The sequence below is a fragment of the Oncorhynchus nerka genome, linkage group LG1 (genome assembly GCF_034236695.1).
Source record: "Oncorhynchus nerka isolate Pitt River linkage group LG1, Oner_Uvic_2.0, whole genome shotgun sequence".
NCBI lineage: Eukaryota > Metazoa > Chordata > Actinopteri > Salmoniformes > Salmonidae > Oncorhynchus > Oncorhynchus nerka.
Window position 1 is genome coordinate 52,076,618 of NC_088396.1, and position 23,285 is coordinate 52,099,902.

At 44.5% G+C, this 23,285-nt stretch overlaps 1 protein-coding gene across 1 annotated transcript in view; it reads left to right on the plus strand.

Annotated features, from left to right (window-relative positions):
* The window catches only part of LOC115120142 (integrin alpha-V-like), a 106,810-nt gene extending 98,654 nt beyond the window's left edge, over positions 1–8,156 (plus strand). The window contains 3 exon segments of the mRNA XM_065019604.1: positions 5,114–5,224; positions 5,432–5,551; positions 6,712–8,156. Coding sequence (XP_064875676.1) covers positions 5,114–5,224; positions 5,432–5,551; positions 6,712–6,810 — 330 coding nt within the window. The 3' untranslated portion in view covers positions 6,811–8,156.
* The last annotated feature ends 15,129 nt before the right edge of the window (positions 8,157–23,285 follow it).

Consider the following 23,285-nt stretch of genomic DNA (forward strand, 5'->3'; position numbering starts at 1 on the left):
ATTAAAACTCATTTTTCAACCACTCCACACATTTCTTGTTAACAAACTATCGTTTTGGCAAGTCGGCATGACACAAGTCCAACAATTCTTTACAGACGGTGTATTTCACTTAATCACAATGCCAGTGTGTCAGAAATGTACATGCACTAAGTTGACTGTGCCTTTAAACAGCTTGGAAAATTCTAGAAAATTATGTCATGGCTTTAGAAGCTTCTGATAGGCTAATTGACATAATTTGAGTCAATTGGAGTGACGCACGGTTGGGATTCCTTCATGTTGTGGGGCTGCTGTGCTGCAGGAGGGACAGGTGCACTTCACAAAATAGATGGCATCCTGAGGTAGGAAAATTATGTAGATATATTGAAGCAACATCTCAAGACATCAGTCAGGAAGTTAAATCTTGGTCGTAAATGGTTCTTCCAAATGGACAATGACCCCAAGCATACTTCCAAAGTTGTATGTGACCGGGTTGGAGCGAGCGGTCGCATCCGCGCTTCGGTCTGCTTCGGTCTGCAGGTTGTATAACTTTTTATTACATTTCATTATAGTACAACGGTTTGATTTGTCTAATCTTAGCAATTTCTTCTTAGCTAGCTACATAGCCGTCTTTGTATCAAAGATAATTGCGTAATTATCGTATTTCGTCGTCCTCCTATCTGCCCAGCAGCTAGCCAGCTAGCTAACGTTCACCGTCTACCGTAGCACTGTAGTAACTATCACACTCAACTGAACGACTTGATTAGTGTAGTGTTAGCTAGCTACATAGTTGTCTTTGCTGTCTTCGTATCCAAGATAATTGTGTAGTTTAGAGTGTGTAGTCTTAGAGCGATTATCTTAATTTACCTTAATTTAGCTAGCCAGCTATTTGTCGTCCTTAACGTAGGAGTCACTCCTAGCTAGCCAACAGCTAGCCAACGTCTACTGAATAGAACTTTCGCATTCCGGTCGCATTCCGCTTCGCTCCACAGGTAGTATCACATTTTCATTTCATTTCATTACAGTCCCAACGGTGTGATTTGTTTGATCGTAGCTAGCTACATAGCTAGCTACATAGCCGTCTTTGTTTCAAAGATAATTGTGTAGTCTAGAGCGATTTTCTAGGTTAGCTAGCCAGCTATTGTCGTTCTTTTAACGCAACGTAACGTAATCAACACTGCTAGCTAGCCAGCTAGCCCCCGAATAGCAGCATTGTAGAAACTTTACACTCAACGGAACGACTTGATTAGTGTAGTGTCAACAACGCAGCCACTGCCAGCTAGCCTACCTCAGCAGTACTGTATCATTTTAATCATTTTAGTCAATTAGATTCTTGCTACTTAAGCTTAACTTTCTGAACATTCGAGACGTGTAGTCCACTTGTCATTCCAATCTCCTTTGCATTAGCGTAGCCTCTTCTCTAGCCTGTCAACTATGTGTCTGTCTATCCCTGTTCTCTCCTCTCTGCACAGACCATACAAACGCTCCACACCGCGTGGCTGCGGCCACCCTAATCTGGTGGTCCCAGCGCGCACGACCCACGTGGAGTTCCAGGTCTCCGGTAGCCTCTGGAACTGCCGATCTGCGGCCAACAAGGCAGAGTTCATCTCAGCCTATGCCTCCCTCCAGTCCCTCGACTTCTTGGCACTGACGGAAACATGGATCACCACAGACAACACCGCTACTCCTACTGCTCTCTCTTCGTCCGCCCATGTGTTCTCGCACAACCCGAGAGCTTCTGGTCAGCGGGGTGGTGGCACCGGGATCCTCATCTCTCCCAAGTGGTCATTCTCTCTTTCTCCCCTTACCCATCTGTCTATCGCCTCCTTTGAATTCCATGCTGTCACAGTTACCAGCCCTTTCAAGCTTAACATCCTTATCATTTATCGCCCTCCAGGTTCCCTCGGAGAGTTCATCAATGAGCTTGATGCCTTGATAAGCTCCTTTCCTGAGGACGGCTCACCTCTCACAGTTCTGGGCGACTTTAACCTCCCCGTCTACCTTTGACTCATTCCTCTCTGCCTCCTTCTTTCCACTCCTCTCCTCTTTTGACCTCACCCTCTCACCTTCCCCCTACTCACAAGGCAGGCAATACGCTCGACCTCATCTTTACTAGATGCTGTTCTTCCACTAACCTCATTGCAACTCCCCTCCAAGTCTCCGACCACTACCTTGTATCCTTTTCCCTCTCGCTCTCATCCAACACTTCCCACACTGCCCCTACTCGGATGGTATCGCGCCGTCCCAACCTTCGCTCTCTCTCCCCGCTACTCTCTCCTCTTCCATCCTATCATCTCTTCCCTCTGCTCAAACCTTCTCCAACCTATCTCCTGATTCTGCCTCCTCAACCCTCCTCTCCTCCCTTTCTGCATCCTTTGACTCTCTATGTCGTCTATCCTCCAGGCCGGCTCGGTCCTCCCCTCCCGCTCCGTGGCTCGACGACTCATTGCGAGCTCACAGAACAGGGCTCCGGGCAGCCGAGCGGAAATGGAGGAAAACTCGCCTCCCTGCGGACCTGGCATCCTTTCACTCCCTCCTCTCTACATTTTCCTCCTCTGTCTCTGCTGCTAAAGCCACTTTCTACCACTCTAAATTCCAAGCATCTGCCTCTAACCCTAGGAAGCTCTTTGCCACCTTCTCCTCCCTCCTGAATCCTCCTCCCCTCCCCCTCCTCCCTCTCTGCAGATGACTTCGTCAACCATTTTGAAAAGAAGGTCGACGACATCCGATCCTCGTTTGCTAAGTCAAACGACACCGCTGGTTCTGCTCACACTGCCCTACCCTGTGCTCTGACCTCTTTCTCCCCTCTCTCTCCAGATGACATCTCGCGTCTTGTGACGGCCGGCCGCCCAACAACCTGCCCGCTTGACCCTATCCCCTCCTCTCTTCTCCAGACCATTTCCGGTGACCTTCTCCCTTACCTCACCTCGCTCATCAACTCATCCCTGACCGCTGGCTACGTCCCTCCCGTCTTCAAGAGAGCGAGAGTTGCACCCCTTCTGAAAAAACCTACACTTGATCCCTCCGATGTCAACAACTACAGACCAGTATCCCTTCTTTCTTTTCTCTCCAAAACTCTTGAACGTGCCGTCCTTGGCCAGCTCTCCCGCTATCTCTCTCAGAATGACCTTCTTGATCCAAATCAGTCAGGTTTCAAGACTAGTCATTCAACTGAGACTGCTCTTCTCTGTATCACGGAGGCACTCCGCACTGCTAAAGCTAACTCTCTCTCCTCTGCTCTCATCCTTCTAGACCTATCGGCTGCCTTCGATACTGTGAACCATCAGATCCTCCTCTCCACCCTCTCCGAGTTGGGCATCTCCGGCGCGGCCCATGCTTGGATTGCGTCCTACCTGACAGGTCGCTCCTACCAGGTGGCGTGGCGAGAATCTGTCTCCTCACCACGCGCTCTCACCACTGGTGTCCCCCAGGGCTCTGTTCTAGGCCCTCTCCTATTCTCGCTATACACCAAGTCACTTGGCTCTGTCATAACCTCACATGGTCTCTCCTATCATTGCTATGCAGACGACACACAATTAATCTTCTCCTTTCCCCCCTCTGATGACCAGGTGGCGAATCGCATCTCTGCATGTCTGGCAGACATATCAGTGTGGATGACGGATCACCACCTCAAGCTGAACCTCGGCAAGACGGAGCTGCTCTTCCTCCCGGGGAAGGACTGCCCGTTCCATGATCTCGCCATCACGGTTGACAACTCCATCGTGTCCTCCTCCCAGAGCGCTAAGAACCTTGGCATGATCCTGGACAACACCCTGTCGTTCTCAACTAACATCAAGGCGGTGGCCCGTTCCTGTAGGTTCATGCTCTACAACATCCGCAGAGTACGACCCTGCCTCACACAGGAAGCGGCGCAGGTCCTAATCCAGGCACTTGTCATCTCCCGTCTGGATTACTGCAACTCGCTGTTGGCTGGGCTCCCTGCCTGTGCCATTAAACCCCTACAACTCATCCAGAACGCCGCAGCCCGTCTGGTGTTCAACCTTCCCAAGTTCTCTCACGTCACCCCGCTCCTCCGCTCTCTCCACTGGCTTCCAGTTGAAGCTCGCATCCGCTACAAGACCATGGTGCTTGCCTACGGAGCTGTGAGGGGAACGGCACCTCAGTACCTCCAGGCTCTGATCAGGCCCTACACCCAAACAAGGGCACTGCGTTCATCCACCTCTGGCCTGCTCGCCTCCCTACCACCGAGGAAGTACAATTCCCGCTCAGCCCAGTCAAAACTGTTCGCTGCTCTGGCCCCCCAATGGTGGAACAAACTCCCTCACGACGCCAGGACAGCGGAGTCAATCACCACCTTCCGGAGACACCTGAAACCCCACCTCTTTAAGGAATACCTAGGATAGGATAAAGTAATCCTTCTCACCCCCTTAAAAGATTTAGATGCACTATTGTAAAGTGGCTGTTCCACTGGATGTCATAAGGTGAATGCACCAATTTGTAAGTCGCTCTGGATAAGAGCGTCTGCTAAATGACTTAAATGTAATGTATGTAAACGTGGCAAAATGGCTTAAGGACCACAAAGTCAAGGTATTGGAGTGGCCATCACAAAGCCCTGACCTCAATCCTATAGAAAATGTGTGGGCAGAACTGAAAAAGCATGTGCGAGCAAGGAGGCCTACAAACCTGACCCAGTTACACCAGCTCTGTCTGGAGGAATGGGCCAAAATTCACCCAACTTATTGTGGGAAGCTTGTGGAATGCTACTCGAAACGTTTGACCCAAGTTAAGCAATTTAAAGGCAATGATACCAAATACTAATTGAGTTTATGTAAACTTCTGACCCACTGGGAATGTGATGAAAGAAATACAAGCTGAAATAAATCACTCTCTTTGCTATCATTGACATTTTACATTCTTAAAATAAAGTTGTGATCCTAACTGACCTACGACAGGGAATTTTTACTAGGATTAAATGTCAGGAATTGTGAAAAACTGAGTTTAAATGGATTTGACTAAGGTGTATGTAAACTTCCGACTTCAACTGTATATGGGCCACACCTTAAATACATCTGGCACCACCAGGCTAGCTATATGGGCCATAAAGAAAAGCCTAGTATGTTGGCTACCTTTTTGATGTAATAAAATCGAGCCGTGATGGTGCGTTTCTTTCATCCAGACTGAGAGCCAGAACCGATCGTTCACCGTGAGATCCTCCGCTTCCTTCAGCGTCATCGAGATGCCTTATAACAAGAACCTGGTGTCTGAGCTGCCCTCCAACGCAATTACGGTGAGTCACATGACATGAACCAGGTCTGCCTCTGAAATGGAACCCCAGTCTCTGTATAATCCACTACTTTTGACCAGAGTCCATAGGATCCTATATGGTTCTTTATGGCTGGTTAACTACCACAGCAAATAGGTCATTTCCTTTGTCTCTGTGTATTGGATGAATAGAGATGTGTTGTATTGTAAAACCCTGTGATGTGTCCTTCAGGTGAGTATGTCAGTGATCTGGTTGAAATCTGATCCTGAACCTGTTCCCGGGTGGGTGGTGGCGCTGGCTGTGCTGGCTGGACTACTGCTGCTGGCTCTGCTAATCTTCATCATGTATAAGGTGAGTCAAACCTTTCCTTCCCTTGCCTCCTATCCTCTCTTGTTTCCAATAAAGTCCATCTAGTGGCCGGTGTTGAAAATTAGGCATAAGCTAGAAATTCAATCCCTTTTTTTGATAGCACACCTTTCGATTTGAACGGAAACCTTCCATATGTCCATTGTAGAAGTGCTCAGAAAGTGACATTTTGGAACTGAATACCAAAACATTCGTGAGATAAAAGGTGCTCAAAGTTGATTTTTGCATACCCCCAAAGTACCATGAGACATCGATGGAAAAGATAAACGGTTGAGTGTTTACATCACTGGAAAAGATAAACGGTTGAGTGTTTACATCACTGGGAAAGGTAAACGGTTGAGTGTTTACATCACTGGGAAAATATAAACGGTTGAGTGTTTACATCACTGGGAAAGATAAACGGTTGAGTGTTTACATCACTGGGAAAGGTAAACGGTTGAGTGTTTACATCACTGGGAAAGGTAAACGGTTGAGTGTTTACATCACTGGGAAAGGTAAACGGTTGAGTGTTTACATCACTGGGAAAGGTAAACGGTTGAGTGTTTACATCACTGGGAAAGGTAAACGGTTGAGTGTTTACATTGAGTGTTTACATCACTGGGAAAGGTAAACGGTTGAGTGTTTACATCACTGGGAAAGGTAAACGGTTGAGTGTTTACATCACTGGGAAAGATAAACGGTTGAGTGTTTACATCACTGGGAAAGATAAACGGTTGAGTGTTTACATCACTGGGAAAGGTAAACGGTTGAGTGTTTACATCACTGGGAAATATAAACGGTTGAGTGTTTACATCACTGGGAAATATAAACGGTTGAGTGTTTACATCACTGGGAAAGATAAACGGTTGAGATGGATGTCATTTAAAAGCTTACAAACAGGGTGTTTAATTATGTTGTCATTTCTTGAAATGTTTAAAAAATAAATTAAAACAATTATAGAAATGGTCATTTTTGAACCTTCTTGTTTTCACCTGTCAAGTCCTGAGTGGATGGGTTTCTAAGCCCCTTTGTAGACTGTACCTGCGTGTTCAGATAACAGCGCTTTGAGATTCCTTCTGTAATGAGAAGCGCTATAGAAGTTGAATAAGTAGAATTAGAGGACATAGGATCCTAATTGTCTGTGACTCCTCCCTCCCTCCCTCCAGCTGGGGTTCTTCAAGCGTGTACGCCCCCCTCAGGAGGACAACACGGAGAAGGAACAGCTGGCACCGCAGGAGAACGGTGACAGGAACAATGAAGCCTGAGACCTCCAGCAACCCCCGGAGGTCTCCAGACTTCAATGCAACACCAGGACCTGCATCTACACACTATCTCTCACGAGTAGATAAAAAAAAAAAAATCCCATCTAGCCAGCAGATATTTAGGAGACCTCATGAGCTGTCCTAACCAGTTAACAGTTACCAGTTACCAGTTGGTGTCTTGATAATAGAAAAAGGCAGCTTAGTCAGTGGTTCCTGACCCATAGACCTGTTCCTGCACCATAGACAGGTTCCTGCACCATAGACAGGTTCCTGCACCATAGACAGGTTCCTGACCCATAGACAGGTTCCTACACCATAGAAAGGTTCCTGACCCATAGACAGGTTCCTGACCCATAGACAGGTTCCTGACCCATAGACAGGTTCCTACACCATAGAAAGGTTCCTGACCCGTAGAAAGGTTCCTGACCCATAGACAGGTTCCTGACCCATAGACAGGTTCCTACACCATAGAAAGGTTCCTGACCCATAGACAGGTTCCTGACCCATAGAAAGGTTCCTGACCCATAGACAGTTTCCTACACCATAGACAGGTTCCTGACCCATAGACAGGTTCCTGCACCATAGACAGTCAATCTCTTTTGAGTTGAAAGAATGTTTAGGTATTTCTATGATCAACCCATACATAATCTAGACCTACATGTGTCGCTATTGACAATGATTTCACAAGAGGCCTAATTCACATGATATGACTCAATAACTATAGCCACTAATGCAGGGCTGCCCAACCCTCTTCCTGGAGAACTAGTGTCCTGTAGGTTCAGTCCAACCCTCTTCCTGGAGATCTACTGTCCTGTAGGTTACCAGTCCAACCCTCCAGGAAGAGATGTTGATGGCCAAGATGCTCAAATGTTCATAAATGACCAGCATGGTCAAATAATAATAATCACAGTAGTTGTCGAGGGTGCAACAAGTCAGCACCTCAGGAGTAAATGTCAGTTTGCTTTTCATAGCCGATTATTAGGAGTATCTCTACCGCTCCTGCTGTCTCTAGAGAGTTGAAAACAGCAGGGTAGCACGTCCAGTGAACAGGTCAGGGTTCCATAGCCGATTATTCAGAGTATCTCTACCACTCCTGCTGTCTCTAGAGAGTTGAAAACAGCAGGGTAGCACGTCCAGTGAACAGGTCAGGGTTCCATAGCCAATCATTAAGAGTATCTCTACCACTCCTGCTGTCTCTAGAGAGTTGAAAACAGCAGGGTAGCACGTCCAGTGAACAGGTCAGGGTTCCATAGCCAATCATTAAGAGTATCTCTACCACTCCTGCTGTCTCTAGAGAGTTGAAAACAGCAGGGTAGCACGTCCGGTGAACAGGTCAGGGTTCCATAGCCGCAGGCAGAACCGTTGAAACTGGAGCAGCAGCACGGCCAGGTGGACTGGGGACAACAAGGAGTCATCATGCCAGGTAGTCCTGAGGCATGGTCCTAGGGCCCAGGCCAGTTGAAACTGGAGCAGCAGCACAGCCAGGTGGACTGGGGACAACAAGGAGTCATCATGCCAGGTGGTCCTGAGGCATGGTCCTAGGGCCCAGGTCAGTTGAAACTTGAGCAGCAGCACGGCCAGGTGGACTGGGGACAGCAAGGAGTCATCATGCCAGGTAGTCCTGAGGCATGGTCCTAGGGCTCAGGTCCTCCGAGAGAGAGACAGAGAGAAAGAGAGAGTGAATTAGAGAGAGCATACTTAAATTCACACAGGACACCGGATAGGACAGGAGAAGTACTCCAGATATAACAAACTGACCCTAGCCCCCCGACACATAAACTACTGCAGCATAAATACTGGAGGCTGAGACAGGAGGGGTCAGGAGACACTATGGCCCCATCCGATGATACCCCCAGACAGGGCCAAACAGGCAGGATATAACCCCACCCACTTTGCCAATGCACAACCCCCACACCACTAGAGGGATATCTTCAACCACCAACTTACCATCCTGAGACAAGGCCGAGTATAGCCCACAAAGATCTCCTCCACGGCACAACCCAAGGGGGGGCGCCAACCCAGACAGGAAGATAACCTACAGGACAGTAGATCTCCAGAAAGAGGGTTGGACTGAAAACCTACAGGACAGTAGATCTCCAGGAAGAGGGTTGGACTGAACTTAGCTGAGATAAACTTTATGAGTTGATTTTTGTTGCTAGAACTCAGTGTCTTTAGCATCCTAAAACCTACTCTGAGTTGTTGTTCTGAAACCAGATTCTAATATGATTCCTAGGACCTTTTCTGAGATGCTTTGTGGATACGGGGGGCTAGTCCTGTATGTATTCACAAAGCATCTCAGAATAAGTGTGGTGATGTAGCCGTACCAGTACTCCTCCTGGGCACCTGGCTGTTTATAGCTGCATCTGGATGACACCTTCCTGTACTATATGGATGAGAGGAGTGGAAAAATAGTGGTTTGATTAAGTGCTGTTGTATATAATCTTTGACTTCCAGACTCTCTCTCTCTGGACCGCTCTCTGGACCGCTCTCTCTCTCTGGACCGCTCTCTGGACCGCTCTCTCTCTCTGGACCGCTCTCTCTCTCTGGACCGTCCGCCTCTCTTTCTCTCTCTCTCTCTCTCTCTCTCTCTCTCTGGACCGCTCTCTCTCTCTGGACCGCTCTCTCTCTCTGGACCGCTCTCTCTCTCTGGACCGCTCTCTCTCTCTGGACCGCTCTCTCTCTCTGGACCGCTCTCTCTTTCTCTCTGACCTCTCTCTCTCTCTCTCTCTCTCTGGACCTCTCTCTCTCTCTCTGGACTCTCTCTCTCTCTCTGGACTCTGGACCTCTCTCTCTCTCTCTCTGGACCTCTCTCTCTGGACCTCTCTCTCTTCTCTCTCTGGACCTCTCTCTCTGGACCTCTCTCTCTCTCTCTGACCTCTCTCTCTCTGACCTCTCTCTCTCTCTGACCTCTCTGACCTCTCTCTCTCTCCTCTGACCTCTCTCTCTGGATCTCTCTGGATCTCTCTCTCTGGACCTCTCTCTCTCTGGACCTCTCTCTCTCTCTGGACCTCTCTCTCGCTCTCTCTCTCTCTCTATTCTTCTGTTTATTTTTTCTGGACCTCTCTCCTCTGGTCTTACCTCTCTCCCTCTGGAAGCTGACCTCCCTCTCTCTCCTCTGTCTACATAGGACCTCTCTCTCTCCCTCTGACCTCTCTCTGACCTCTCCTCCTCAATCTCTGATCTTTTTGGACCAATCAGATCAGTTCGGGGGAAAAACATCTGATGTGAAAAGATCTGATGTGGTTGATCAAAAGATCAGAATTGGGCTGAATGTATAGACGTAGCCTTAGTGCACTAGACTTTCAGTTAAATTAATTGCTGCAACAATGTGAATATGAGACAGCAATTATATGATATGTGGTGTAACTCAGAGGGATAGTTATTTAATAATAATATTGTAAGGTCTTTAAAGACACGGTATGATTGGTGTTAAAATCATTTGGTATGGATACTGCAAGGTGTTGATAGCAGGACATACTATGGGTTGTATTTACATATCAATACTTTGATGAATAATTCATTGATGTGTTGTTTCTGCTCTATAAAAATGTAAGGCAGTTAATATATAACTAGGGCTTTTTCAACTGTAATATGTTATTTTCCTGCGTTTGTAGGTGTACGATAAATCAAAAGTCTCTGTGTAAATGTAAAAAAAAAAAAAAATGTTTGTATAAAATGACTTCCAAGAATGATTTTACCGATATTGGGTGATCATCACATTTGTTGTTCATATTAGAGTCACACTAACCAATCAAACAGTAACACAGGAGTCACACTAACCAATCAAACAGTAACACAGGAGTCACACTAACCAATCAAACAGTAACACAGGAGTCACACTAACCGTTTGTAGGTCAAAAGTCTCTGTGTAAATGTAAAAAAAAAAAAAATGTTTGTATAAAATGACTTCCAATCAAACAGTAACACAGAGTATAACCAAGTCAATAACCTGTTCATATTAGAGTCACACTAACCAATCAAACAGTAACACAGGAGTCACACTAACCAATCAAACAGTAACACAGGAGTCACACTAACCAATCAAACAGTAACACAGGAGTCACACTAACCAATCAAACAGTAACACAGGAGTCACACTAACCAATCAAACAGTAACACAGGAGTCACACTAACCAATCAAACAGTAGCACAGGAGTCACACTAACCAATCAAACAGTAACACAGGAGTCACACTAACCAATCAAACAGTAACACAGGAGTCACACTAACCAATCAAACAGTAACACAGGAGTCACACTAACCAATCAAACAGTAACACAGGAGTCACACTAACCAATCAAACAGTAACACAGGAGTCACACTAACCAATCAAACAGTAACACAGGAGTCACACTAACCAATCAAACAGTAACACAGGAGTCACTAACTAATCAAACAATCAAACAGTAACAATCAACAGTAACACAGGAGTCACACACTAACCAATCAAACAGTAACACAGGAGTCACACTAACCAATCAAACAGTAACACAGGAGTCACACTAACCAATCAAACAGTAACACAGGAGTCACACTAACCAATCAAACAGTAACACAGGAGTCACACTAACCAATCAAACAGTAACACAGGAGTCACACTAACCAATCAAACAGTAACACAGGAGTCACACTAACCAATCAAACAGTAACACAGGAGTCACACTAACCAATCAAACAGTAACACAGGAGTCACACTAACCAATCAAACAGTAACACAGGAGTCACACTAACCAATCAAACAGTCACACAGGAGTCACACTAACCAATCAAACAGTCACACAGGAGTCACACTAACCAATCAAACAGTAACACAGGAGTCACACTAACCAATCAAACAGTAACACAGGAGTCACACTAACCAATCAAACAGTAACACAGGAGTCACACTAACCAATCAAACAGTAACACAGGAGTCACACTAACCAATCAAACAGTAACACAGGAGTCACACTAACCAATCAAACAGTAACACAGGAGTCACACTAACCAATCAAACAGTAACACAGGAGTCACACTAACCAATCAAACAGTAACACAGGAGTCACACTAACCAATCAAACAGTAACACAGGAGTCACTAATTCAACTTCCAGCTCTTCATCCAGTCATTTCACAGTGATAGTCACACTAACCAATCAAACAGTAACACAGGAGTCACACTAACCAATCAAACAGTAACACAGGAGTCACACTAACCAATCAAACAGTAGCACTTATTCCCTACTTCCCCTGTTTCTTCTGACTTTTTGGTTGTATTATGTATCTTCATTTAGTGTGTTGTTCCATGGCAGGCGACACCTCACTTCGTTGTGAGCAGTGAATGGACTGGGGGACCGCTCCCTATTCACACTTCCAGCTCTTCCATCCTCGCTCATATTTCTCTTTGGGTTGTGTTTTTATGGTGATAATTATGTATTCTTTTCCCACAAGAAACAAACATGTTTCTGATTGAGCTTATTCTTTCATAAATGAAATGTTAAAATATACACATTTGATCCTGTTTTATTAACACACCAGAAAATCTGCCCTTTATCTGAAATGATAACCGACCTGAACCTTTTACGGATCTGATAACTGATCTGAACCTTTCCGGAACTGACCTGAACCGTTACGGAACTGTTAACTGACCGGAACCGTTACGAAACTGATAACTGACCTGAACCGTTACGGAACTGATAACTGACCTGAACCGTTACGGAACTGACCTGAACCGTTACGGAACTGACCTGAACCGTTACGGAACTGACCTGAACCGTTACGGAACTGATAACTGACCTGAACCGTTACGGAACTGATAAACCTGAACGGAACTGAACCGGAACTGACCTGAACGGAACTGATAACTGACCTGAACCGTTCTAACGGAACTGACCTGAACCGCGAACTTGAACCGTTACGGAACTGATAACTGACCTGAACCGTGAACCGCTACGGAACTACGGAACTGACCTGAACCGTTACGGAACTGATAACTGACCTGAACCGTTACCCGAACTGATAACTGACCTGAACCGCTACGGAACTGACCTGAACCGTTACGGAACTGACCTGAACCGTTACGGAACTGATAACTGACCTGAACCGTTACCGAACTGATAACTGACCTGAACCGTTACGGAACTGATAACTGACCGGAACCGTTACGAAACTGATAACTGACCTGAACCGTTACGGAACTGATAACTGACCTGAACCGTTACGGAACTGACCTGAACCGTTACGGAACTGATAACTGACCTGAACCGTTACGGAACTGATAACTGACCTGAACCTTTACGGAACTGATAACTGACCTGAACCGTTACGGAACTGATAACTGACCTGAACCGTTACGGAACTGACCTGAACCTTTACGGAACTGACCTGAACCGTTACGGAACTGATAACTGATCTGAACCGTTACGGAACTGACCTGAACCGTTACGGAACTGATAACTGACCTGAACTGTTACGGAACTGACCTGAACCGTTACGGAACTGATAACTGACCTGAACCGTTACGGAACTGATAACTGACCTGAACCGTTACGGAACTGATAACTGACCTGAAACCGAACTGACCTGAACGGAACTGATAACTGACTGATAACTGACCTGAACTGTTACGGAACTGACCTGAACCGTTACGGAACTGATAACTGACCTGAACCGTTACCGAACTGATAACTGACCTGAACCGTTACGGAACTGATAACTGACCTGAACCGTTACCGAACTGATAACTGACCTGAACCGTTACGGAACTGATAACTGACCTGAACCGTTACGGAACTGATAACTGACCTGAACCGTTACGGAACTGATAACTGACCTGAACCGTTACCGAACTGACCTGAACCGTTACGGAACTGACCTGAACCGTTACGGAACTGACCTGAACCGTTACCGAACTGATAACTGACCTGAACCGTTACGGAACTGACCTGAACCGTTACGGAACTGACCTGAACCGTTACGGAACTGACCTGAACCGTTACGGAACTGACCTGAACCGTTACGGAACTGATAACTGACCTGAACCGTTACGGAACTGACCTGAACCGTTACGGAACTGATAACTGACCTGAAGCGTTACGGAACTGACCTGAACCGTTAAGGAACTGACCTGAACCGTTACGGAACTGATAACTGACCTAAACCGTTACGGAACTGATAACTGACCTGAACCGTTACGGAACTGATAACTGACTTGAACCGTTACGGAACTGATAACTGACCTGAACCGTTACGGAACTGATAACTGACCTGAACCGTTACGGAACTGATAACTGACCTGAACCGTTACGGAACTGATAACTGACCTGAACCGTTACGGAACTGATAACTGACCTGAACCGTTACGGAACTGACCTGAACCGTTACGGAACTGACCTGAACCGTTACGGAACTGATAACTGACCTGAACCGCTACGGAACTGACCTGAACCGTTGAACCGGAACTGAACTGACCTGATAACTGACCTGAACCGTTACGGAACTGATAACTGACCTGAACCGTTACGGAACTGATAACTGACCTGAACCGTTACCGAACTGACCTGAACCGTTACGGAACTGACCTGAACCGTTACGGAACTGACCTGAACCGTTACGGAACTGACCTGAACCGTTACGGAACTGACCTGAACCGTTACCGAACTGATAACTGACCTGAACCGTTACCGAACTGACCTGAACCGTTACGGAACTGATAACTGACCTGAAGCGTTACGGAACTGACCTGAACCGTTAAGGAACTGACCTGAACCGTTTCGGAACTGATAACTGACCTGAACCGTTACGGAACTGATAACTGACCTGAACCGTTACGGAACTGATAACTGACCTGAACCGTTACGGAACTGATAACTGACCTGAACAGTTACGGAACTGATAACTGACCTGAACCGTTACGGAACTGATAACTGACCTGAACCGTTACGGAACTGACCTGAACCGTTGCGGAACTGATAACTGACCTGAACCGTTACGGAACTGATAACTGACCTGAACCGTTACGGAACTGATAACTGACCTGAACCGTTACGGAACTGATAACTGACCTGAACCGTTACGGAACTGATAACTGACCTGAACCGTTACGGAACTGATAACTGACCTGAACCGTTACGTAACTGATAACTGATCTGAACCGTTACGGAACTGATAACTGACCTGGACCATTACGGAACTGATAACTGACCTGAACCGTTACGGAACTGATAGCGTTATCAGGTAAACTTGGTGCATAGGAGTTAGACTGCAGACAGACGGAGCAAAGAGCAGGGAACTGAATAATAAATTATATAAAAGTAGTGAAATGGGGATGTCATCTGATTTTCCATTAGCTTCATACTCAGTCACCTATATATATATGATTTGATTTGTATTTTATTAGGATCCCCATTGGAGGACGGGTCAGAGCTATGTGTGGGATCCTTGGGACGTCCCTAAACACTAACAAGCCCTACCCCATACCGTTTTAAATAGGATCCCCATTGGCGGACGGGTCAGAGCGATGTGTGGGATCCTTGGGACGTCCCTAAACACTAACAAGCCCTACCCCGTACCGTTTTAAATAGGATGCCCATTGGCGGACGGGTCAGAGCTAACATGGAACCCTCTAACAGACCCAGAGACAACAATCAATACAATATACCTGTCAATACATGGACCCCTCTCTCAGACCCCGAGACAACAATCAATACATGGACCCCTCTCTCAGACCCCGAGACAACAATCAATACAATATACCAGTCAATACATGGACCCCTCTCTCAGACCCCGAGACAACAATCAATACAATATACCAGTCAATACATGGACCCCTCTCAGACCCCGAGACAACAATCAATACAATATACCAATCAATACATGGACCCCTCTCTCAGACCCCGAGACAACAATCAATACAATATACCAGTCAATACATGGACCCCTCTCTCAGACCCCGAGACAACAATCAATACAATATACCAGTCAATACATGGACCCCCTCTCAGACCCCGAGACAACAATCAATACAATATACCAGTCAATACATGGACCCCTCTCAGACCCCGAGACAACAATCAATACATGGACCCCTCTCAGACCCCGAGACAACAATCAATACATGGAACCCCTCTCAGACCCCGAGACAACAATCAATACATGGAGACAACCAATACATGGAACCCCTCTCAGACCCCGAGACAACAATCAATACATGGACCCCTCTCTCAGACCCCGAGACAACAATCAATACATGGACCCCTCTCAGACCCCGAGACAACAATCAATACATGGACCCCCTCTCAGACCCCGAGACAACAATCAATACAATATACCAGTCAATACATGGACCCCTCTCAGACCCCGAGACAACAATCAATACAATATACCAGTCAATACATGGACCCCTCTCAGACCCCGAGACAACAATCAATACATGGACCCCTCTCTCAGACCCCGAGACAACAATCAATACAATATACCTGTCAATACATGACACAATTTACAACAATCACTGATCAATCCATAACATAGCAATGATAGATTTAGCCAACAATTTTAGTTTTCATTTCTCAGGCCACCCTCTGTCAAATAATCAGTTATCAATACATAATGGTCAATAATATATAGCAGCTTTCTCTCATACTCACCAGGTGAGAGATGGACGTCAGGAGAGATATGTCATGTCAATTTAGCCCATCATTTACAACGCCCTTCTTCTCAAAAGCTCATTGGAGGAGGAGTTCCGAGATGCCAACCTTAGCTCTTCTACTCCGATTTGGCGTTGAGAGGAATTGTGGATGGAGGAAGCAAAGATTCGACAACCAATAAAATGTTCAGACACAGACCCTGTACTCAGCCCCGTGCCTGCTGTTAGGGTCGGTATCCAGGAAGTGAGGGTTGATGTTGAAGAGCACGAGACCAGTGGCAGTGAAGGATGATGGGTACACGATGGGCATGGCATTAGTGGTGTTGATGCTGATAGTAGGGACGTTAGTGACTGGAGCCCACCTAGGCCACACCATCCTGCACAGGACATGAGAGACAGGATTTTTTGTTTTGTTTTATGTTTATTTAACCTTTATTTAACTAGGCAAGTCAGTTTAAGAACAAATTATATTTACAATGACGGCCTACCATGGTAGCAACACAACATGACAACACTACATGGTAGCAACACAACATGACAACAACATGGTAGCAACACAACATGACAACAACATGGTAGCAACACATGACAACAACATGGTAGCAACACAACATGACAACAACATGGTAGTAACACAACATGACAACAACATGGTAGCAACACAACATGACAACAACATGGTAGTAACACAACATGACAACAACATGGTAGTAACACAACATGACAACATGGTAGTAACACTACATGGTAGTAACACAACATGACAACAACATGGTAGCAACACAACATGACATCAACATGGTAGCAACACAACATGACAACATGGTAGTAACACTACATGGTAGTAACACAACATGACAACAACATGGTAGTAACACAACATGACGACAACATGGTAGCAACACAACATGACAACAACATGGTAGCAAAACAACATGACAACACTACATGGTAGTAACACAACATGACGACAACATGGTAGCAACACAACATGACAACAACATGGTAGCAAAACAACATGACAACACTACATGGTAGTAACACAACATGACAACAACATGGTAGCAACACAACATGACAACAACATGGTAGCAACACAACATGACAACATGGTAGTAACACTACATGGTAGTAACACAACATGACAACAACATGGTAGTAACACAACATGACAACATGGTAGTAACACTACATGGTAGTAACACAACATGACAACAACATGGTAGTAACACAACATGACAACACTACATGGTAGCAACACAACATGACAACAACATGGTAGCAACACAACATGACAACAACATGGTAGCAACACAACATGACAACATGGTAGTAACACTACATGGTAGTAACACAACATGACAACAACATGGTAGTAACACAACATGACAACACTACATGGTAGCAACACAACATGACAACAACATGGTAGCAACACAACATGACAACACACCATGGTAGCAACACAACATGACAACACACCATGGTAGCAACACAACATGACAACAACATGGTAGTAACACAACATGACAACAACATGGTAGCAACACAACATGACAACAACATTGTAGCAACACAACTTGACAACAACATGGTAGCAACACAACATGACAACAACATGGTAGCAACACAACATGACAACAACATGGTAGCAACACAACATGACAAACAACATGGTAGTAACACAACATGACAACACCATGGTAGACAACATGACAACAACATGGTAGCAACACAACATGACAACAACATGGTAGCAACACAACATGGTAGCAACACAACATGACAACAACATGGTAGCAACACAACATGGTAGCAACACAACATGACAACAACATGGTAGCAACACAACATGACAACATGGTAGTAACACTAGCAACACAACATGACAACAACATTGTAGCAAACAACTTGACAACAACATGACAACACCATGGTAGCAACACAACATGACAACACACAACATGGTAGCAACACAACATAGTAACACAACATGACAACATGGTAGTAGCAACACAACATGACACAACATGTAACACAACAACAACATGGTAGCAACACAACACGACAACAACATTGTAGCAACACAACTTGACAACAACATGGTAGCAACACAACATGACAACAACCTGGTAGCAACACAACTTGACAACAACATGGTAGCACCACACAACTTGGCACCGGCAGAACATGGTAGCAGCACAAAACAGGGCACAAACATTGTTGGGCACAGACAACAAAGGGCAAGAAGGTGGAGACAACAGTACGTCACGCAAAGCAGCCACCACTGTCAGTAGAGTGTCCATGATTGTGTCTTCGATTGAGTCTTACATCAAGGTACAGCACGTTTAATAAAATAACATCTTGTGATCGTTAATAATTAATAATAATAATCATTTTATTCCCCCATTAGATTATGTGTTCCTGTTAAATAAAATAAACGAATGTCATGAGATCATAGAAATATTATATTTCTATGATGCATATGATGTGGTTTAATCTTGGAAACTAAAAAATTAGAATCTGTATTAGAAAAGACACTAACGAAGTCTCTGTAGCAATATCTGCGATCAGCTCACACTGTTAGAGAACGGCGTTACCGAGATTTACCGTCCAAACCCACTCCCGTTTGCCAGGATAAGTAACTACGAGAAATGTACTTCTATGAACAGCATGACGCAAAATGGAAATGTTAAATAATATTCAATGTCTAAATCTGGTTTCTCTACAGAGTTCAATGCTCAGCTATCTGCACGATGAAGCCCAGTTCTATGCTCAGCTATCTGCATGATGAATCCCAGTTCTATGCTCAGCTATCTGCATGATAAATCCCAGTTCAATGCTCAGCTATCTGCATGATGAATCAAGAGTTCTATGCTCAGCTATCTGCATGATGAATCCCAGTTCTATGCTCAGCTATCTGCATGATGAATCCCAGTTCTATGCTCAGCTATCTACATGATAAATCCCAGTTCAATGCTCAGCTATCTGCATGATGAATCCCAGTTCTATGCTCCTCAGCTATCTGCATGATGAATCCCAGTTCTATGCTCCTCAGCTATCTATGCTCCTCAGCTATCTGCATGATGAATCCCAGTTATATGCTCCTCAGCTATCTGCATGATGAATCAGAGTTCAATGCTCAGCTATCTGCATGATGAATCCCAGTTATATGCTCCTCAGCTATCTGCATGATGAATCCCAGTTCTATGCTCCTCAGCTATCTGCATGATGAATCCCAGTTATATGCTCCTCAGCTATCTGCATGATGAATCAGAGTTCAATGCTCAGCTATCTGCATGATGAATCCCAGTTATATGCTCCTCAGCTATCTGCATGATGAATCAAGAGTTCAATGCTCAGCTATCTGCATGATGAATCAGAGTTCAATGCTCAGCTATCTGCATGATGAATCAGAGTTCAATGCTCAGCTATCTGCATGATGAATCAATAGTTCAATGCTCAGCTATCTGCATGATCAATCAAGAGTTCAATGCTCAGCTATCTGCATGATGTATCCCAGTTATATACTCCTCAGCTATCTGCATGATGAATCACAGTTCTATGCTCCTCAGCTATCTGCATGATGTATCCCAGTTATATACTCCTCAGCTATCTGCATGATGAATCCCAGTTCTATGCTCCTCAGCTATCTGCATGATGAATCAATAGTTCAATGCTCAGCTATCTGCATGATTAAGAAAGAGTTCTGAACAGTTGACACTGGAGCAGTAGCACGACCAGGTGGACTGGGGATGGGACAGACGGGAGTCATCAGACCAGGTAGGTCTGAGGCATGGTTCTCGGGCTCAGGTCCTCTGGGAGGAGAGAGAGAGAGAATTACAGGGAGCATAATTAATATCTCACAGGACATCTGATAAGACAGGGAGCATACTTTAGATCACACTCATGATAAGACAGGAGAAATAGAGCAGATATAACAGGGAGAAATACAGCAGATATAACAGGGAGAAATACAGCAGATATAACAGGAGAAATACAGCAGATATAACAGGAGAAATACAGCAGATATAACAGGGAGAAATACAGCAGATATAACAGGAGAAATACAGCAGATATAACAGGAGAAATACAGCAGATATAACAGGAGAAATACAGCAGATATAACAGAGGAGAAATACAGCAGATATAACAGGAGAAATACAGCAGATATAACAGGGAGAAATACAGCAGATATAACAGGAGAAATACAGCAGATATAACAGGGAGAAATACAGCAGATATAACAGGGAGAAATACAGCAGATATAACAGGAGAAATACAGCAGATATAACAGGAGAAATACAGCAGATATACAGCAGATATAACAGGAGAAATGCAGCAGATATAACAGGAGAAATACAGCAGATATAACAGGGAGAAATACAGCAGATATAACAGGGAGAAATACAGCAGATATAACAGGAGAAATACAGCAGATATAACAGGGAGAAATACAGCAGATATAACAGGAGAAATACAGCAGATATAACAGGGAGAAATACAGCAGATATAACAGGAGAAATACAGCAGATATAACAGGGAGAAATACAGCAGATATAACAGGGAGAAATACAGCAGATATAACAGAGAGAAATACAACAGATATAACAGGATAAATACAGCAGATATAACAGGAGAAATACAGCAGATATAACAGGGAGAAATACAGCAGATATAACAGGAGAAATACAGCAGATATAACAGATATAACAGGGAGAAATACAGCAGATATAACAGGGAGAAATACAGCAGATATAACAGGAGACATACAGCAGATATAACAGGGAGAAATACAGCAGATATAACAGGGAGGAATACAGCAGATATAACAGGGAGACATACAGCAGATATAACAGGGAGACATACAGCAGATATAACAGGGAGAAATACAGCAGATATAACGGAGAAATACAGCAGATATAACAGGAGAAATACAGCAGATATAACAGGAGAAATACAGCAGATATAACAGGAGAAATACAGCAGATATAACAGGGAGAAATACAGCAGATATAACAGGACACATACAGCAGATATAACAGGGAGAAATACAGCAGATATAACAGGAGAAATACAGCAGATATAACAGGAGAAATACAGCAGATATAACAGGAGAAATACAGCAGATATAACAGGAGACATACAGCAGATATAACAGGGAGAAATACAGTAGATATAACAGGAGAAATACAGCAGATATAACAGCAGATATAACAGGAGAAATACAGCAGATATAACAGGAGAAATACAGCAGATATAACAGGGAGAAATAAAGCAGATATAACAGGGAGAAATACAGCAGATATAACAGGGAGAAATAAAGCAGATATAACAGGGAGAAATACAGCAGATATAACAGGGAGACATACAGCAGATATAACAGGGAGAAATACAGCAGATATAACAGGAGAAATACAGCAGATATAACAGGAGAAATACAGCAGATATAACAGGAGACATACAGCAGATATAACAGGAGAAATACAGCAGATATAACAGGAGAAATACAGCAGATATAACAGGAGAAATACAGCAGATATAACAGGAGACATACAGCAGATATAACAGGGAGAAATACAGCAGATATAACAGGAGAAATACAGCAGATATAACAGGAGAAATACAGCAGATATAACAGGAGACATACAGCAGATATAACAGGAGAAATACAGCAGATATAACAGGGAGAAATACAGCAGATATAACAGGGAGAAATACAGCAGATATAACAGGAGACATACAGCAGATATAACAGGAGAAATACAGCAGATATAACAGGAGAAATACAGCAGATATAACAGGAGAAATACAGCAGATATAACAGGGAGAAATACAGCAGATATAACAGGAGAAATACAGCAGATATAACAGGAGAAATACAGCAGATATAACAGGGAGAAATACAGCAGATATAACAGGGAGAAATACAGCAGATATAACAGGGAGAAATACAGCAGATATAACAGGAGACATACAGCAGATATAACAGGGAGAAATACAGCAGATATAACAGGGAGACATACAGCAGATATAACAGGAGACATACAGCAGATATAACAGGAGAAATACAGCAGATATAACAGGAGAAATACAGCAGATATAACAGGAGACATACAGCAGATATAACAGGGAGAAATACAGCAGATATAACAGGGAGAAATACAGCAGATATAACAGGAGACATACAGCAGATATAACAGGAGAAATACAGCAGATATAACAGGAGACATACAGCAGATATAACAGAGAGGAATACAGCAGATAACAGGGAGAAATACAGCAGATATAACAGGGAGAAATACAGCAGATATAACAGGGAGAAATACAGCAGATATAACAGGAGAAATACAGCAGATATAACAGGAGAAATACAGCAGATATAACAGGAGAAATACAGCAGATATAACAGGAGAAATACAGCAGATATAACAGGAGAAATACCCCCCCCCCCCTCTGGTCCCTGCTTCAGCATTGATTGTCATATAACCTTATATGCCCGTGTGCTGACGGTCCCCCCCAGCTCTGGTCCCTGCTTCAGCATTGATTGTCATATAACCTCATATACCCGTGTGCCCCCACTCTGGTCCCTGCTTCAGCATTGATTGTCATATAACCTCATATACCCGTGTGCTGACGGTCCCCCCACCCCCACTCTGGTCCCTGCTTCAGCATTGATTGTCATATAACCTTATATACCCATGTGCTGCCCCTGTCCTGTTCCTGATTAAATGTTCAACTCCCTGTACCTGCTTCTCATCCCCGGCGTCGGTCCTTACAGAAGTAGTCTAATCAGATTAAAACATTGTGACGGGTTTATGTTTATGCCACACATAAAAGGTAATACTTTTATTTTA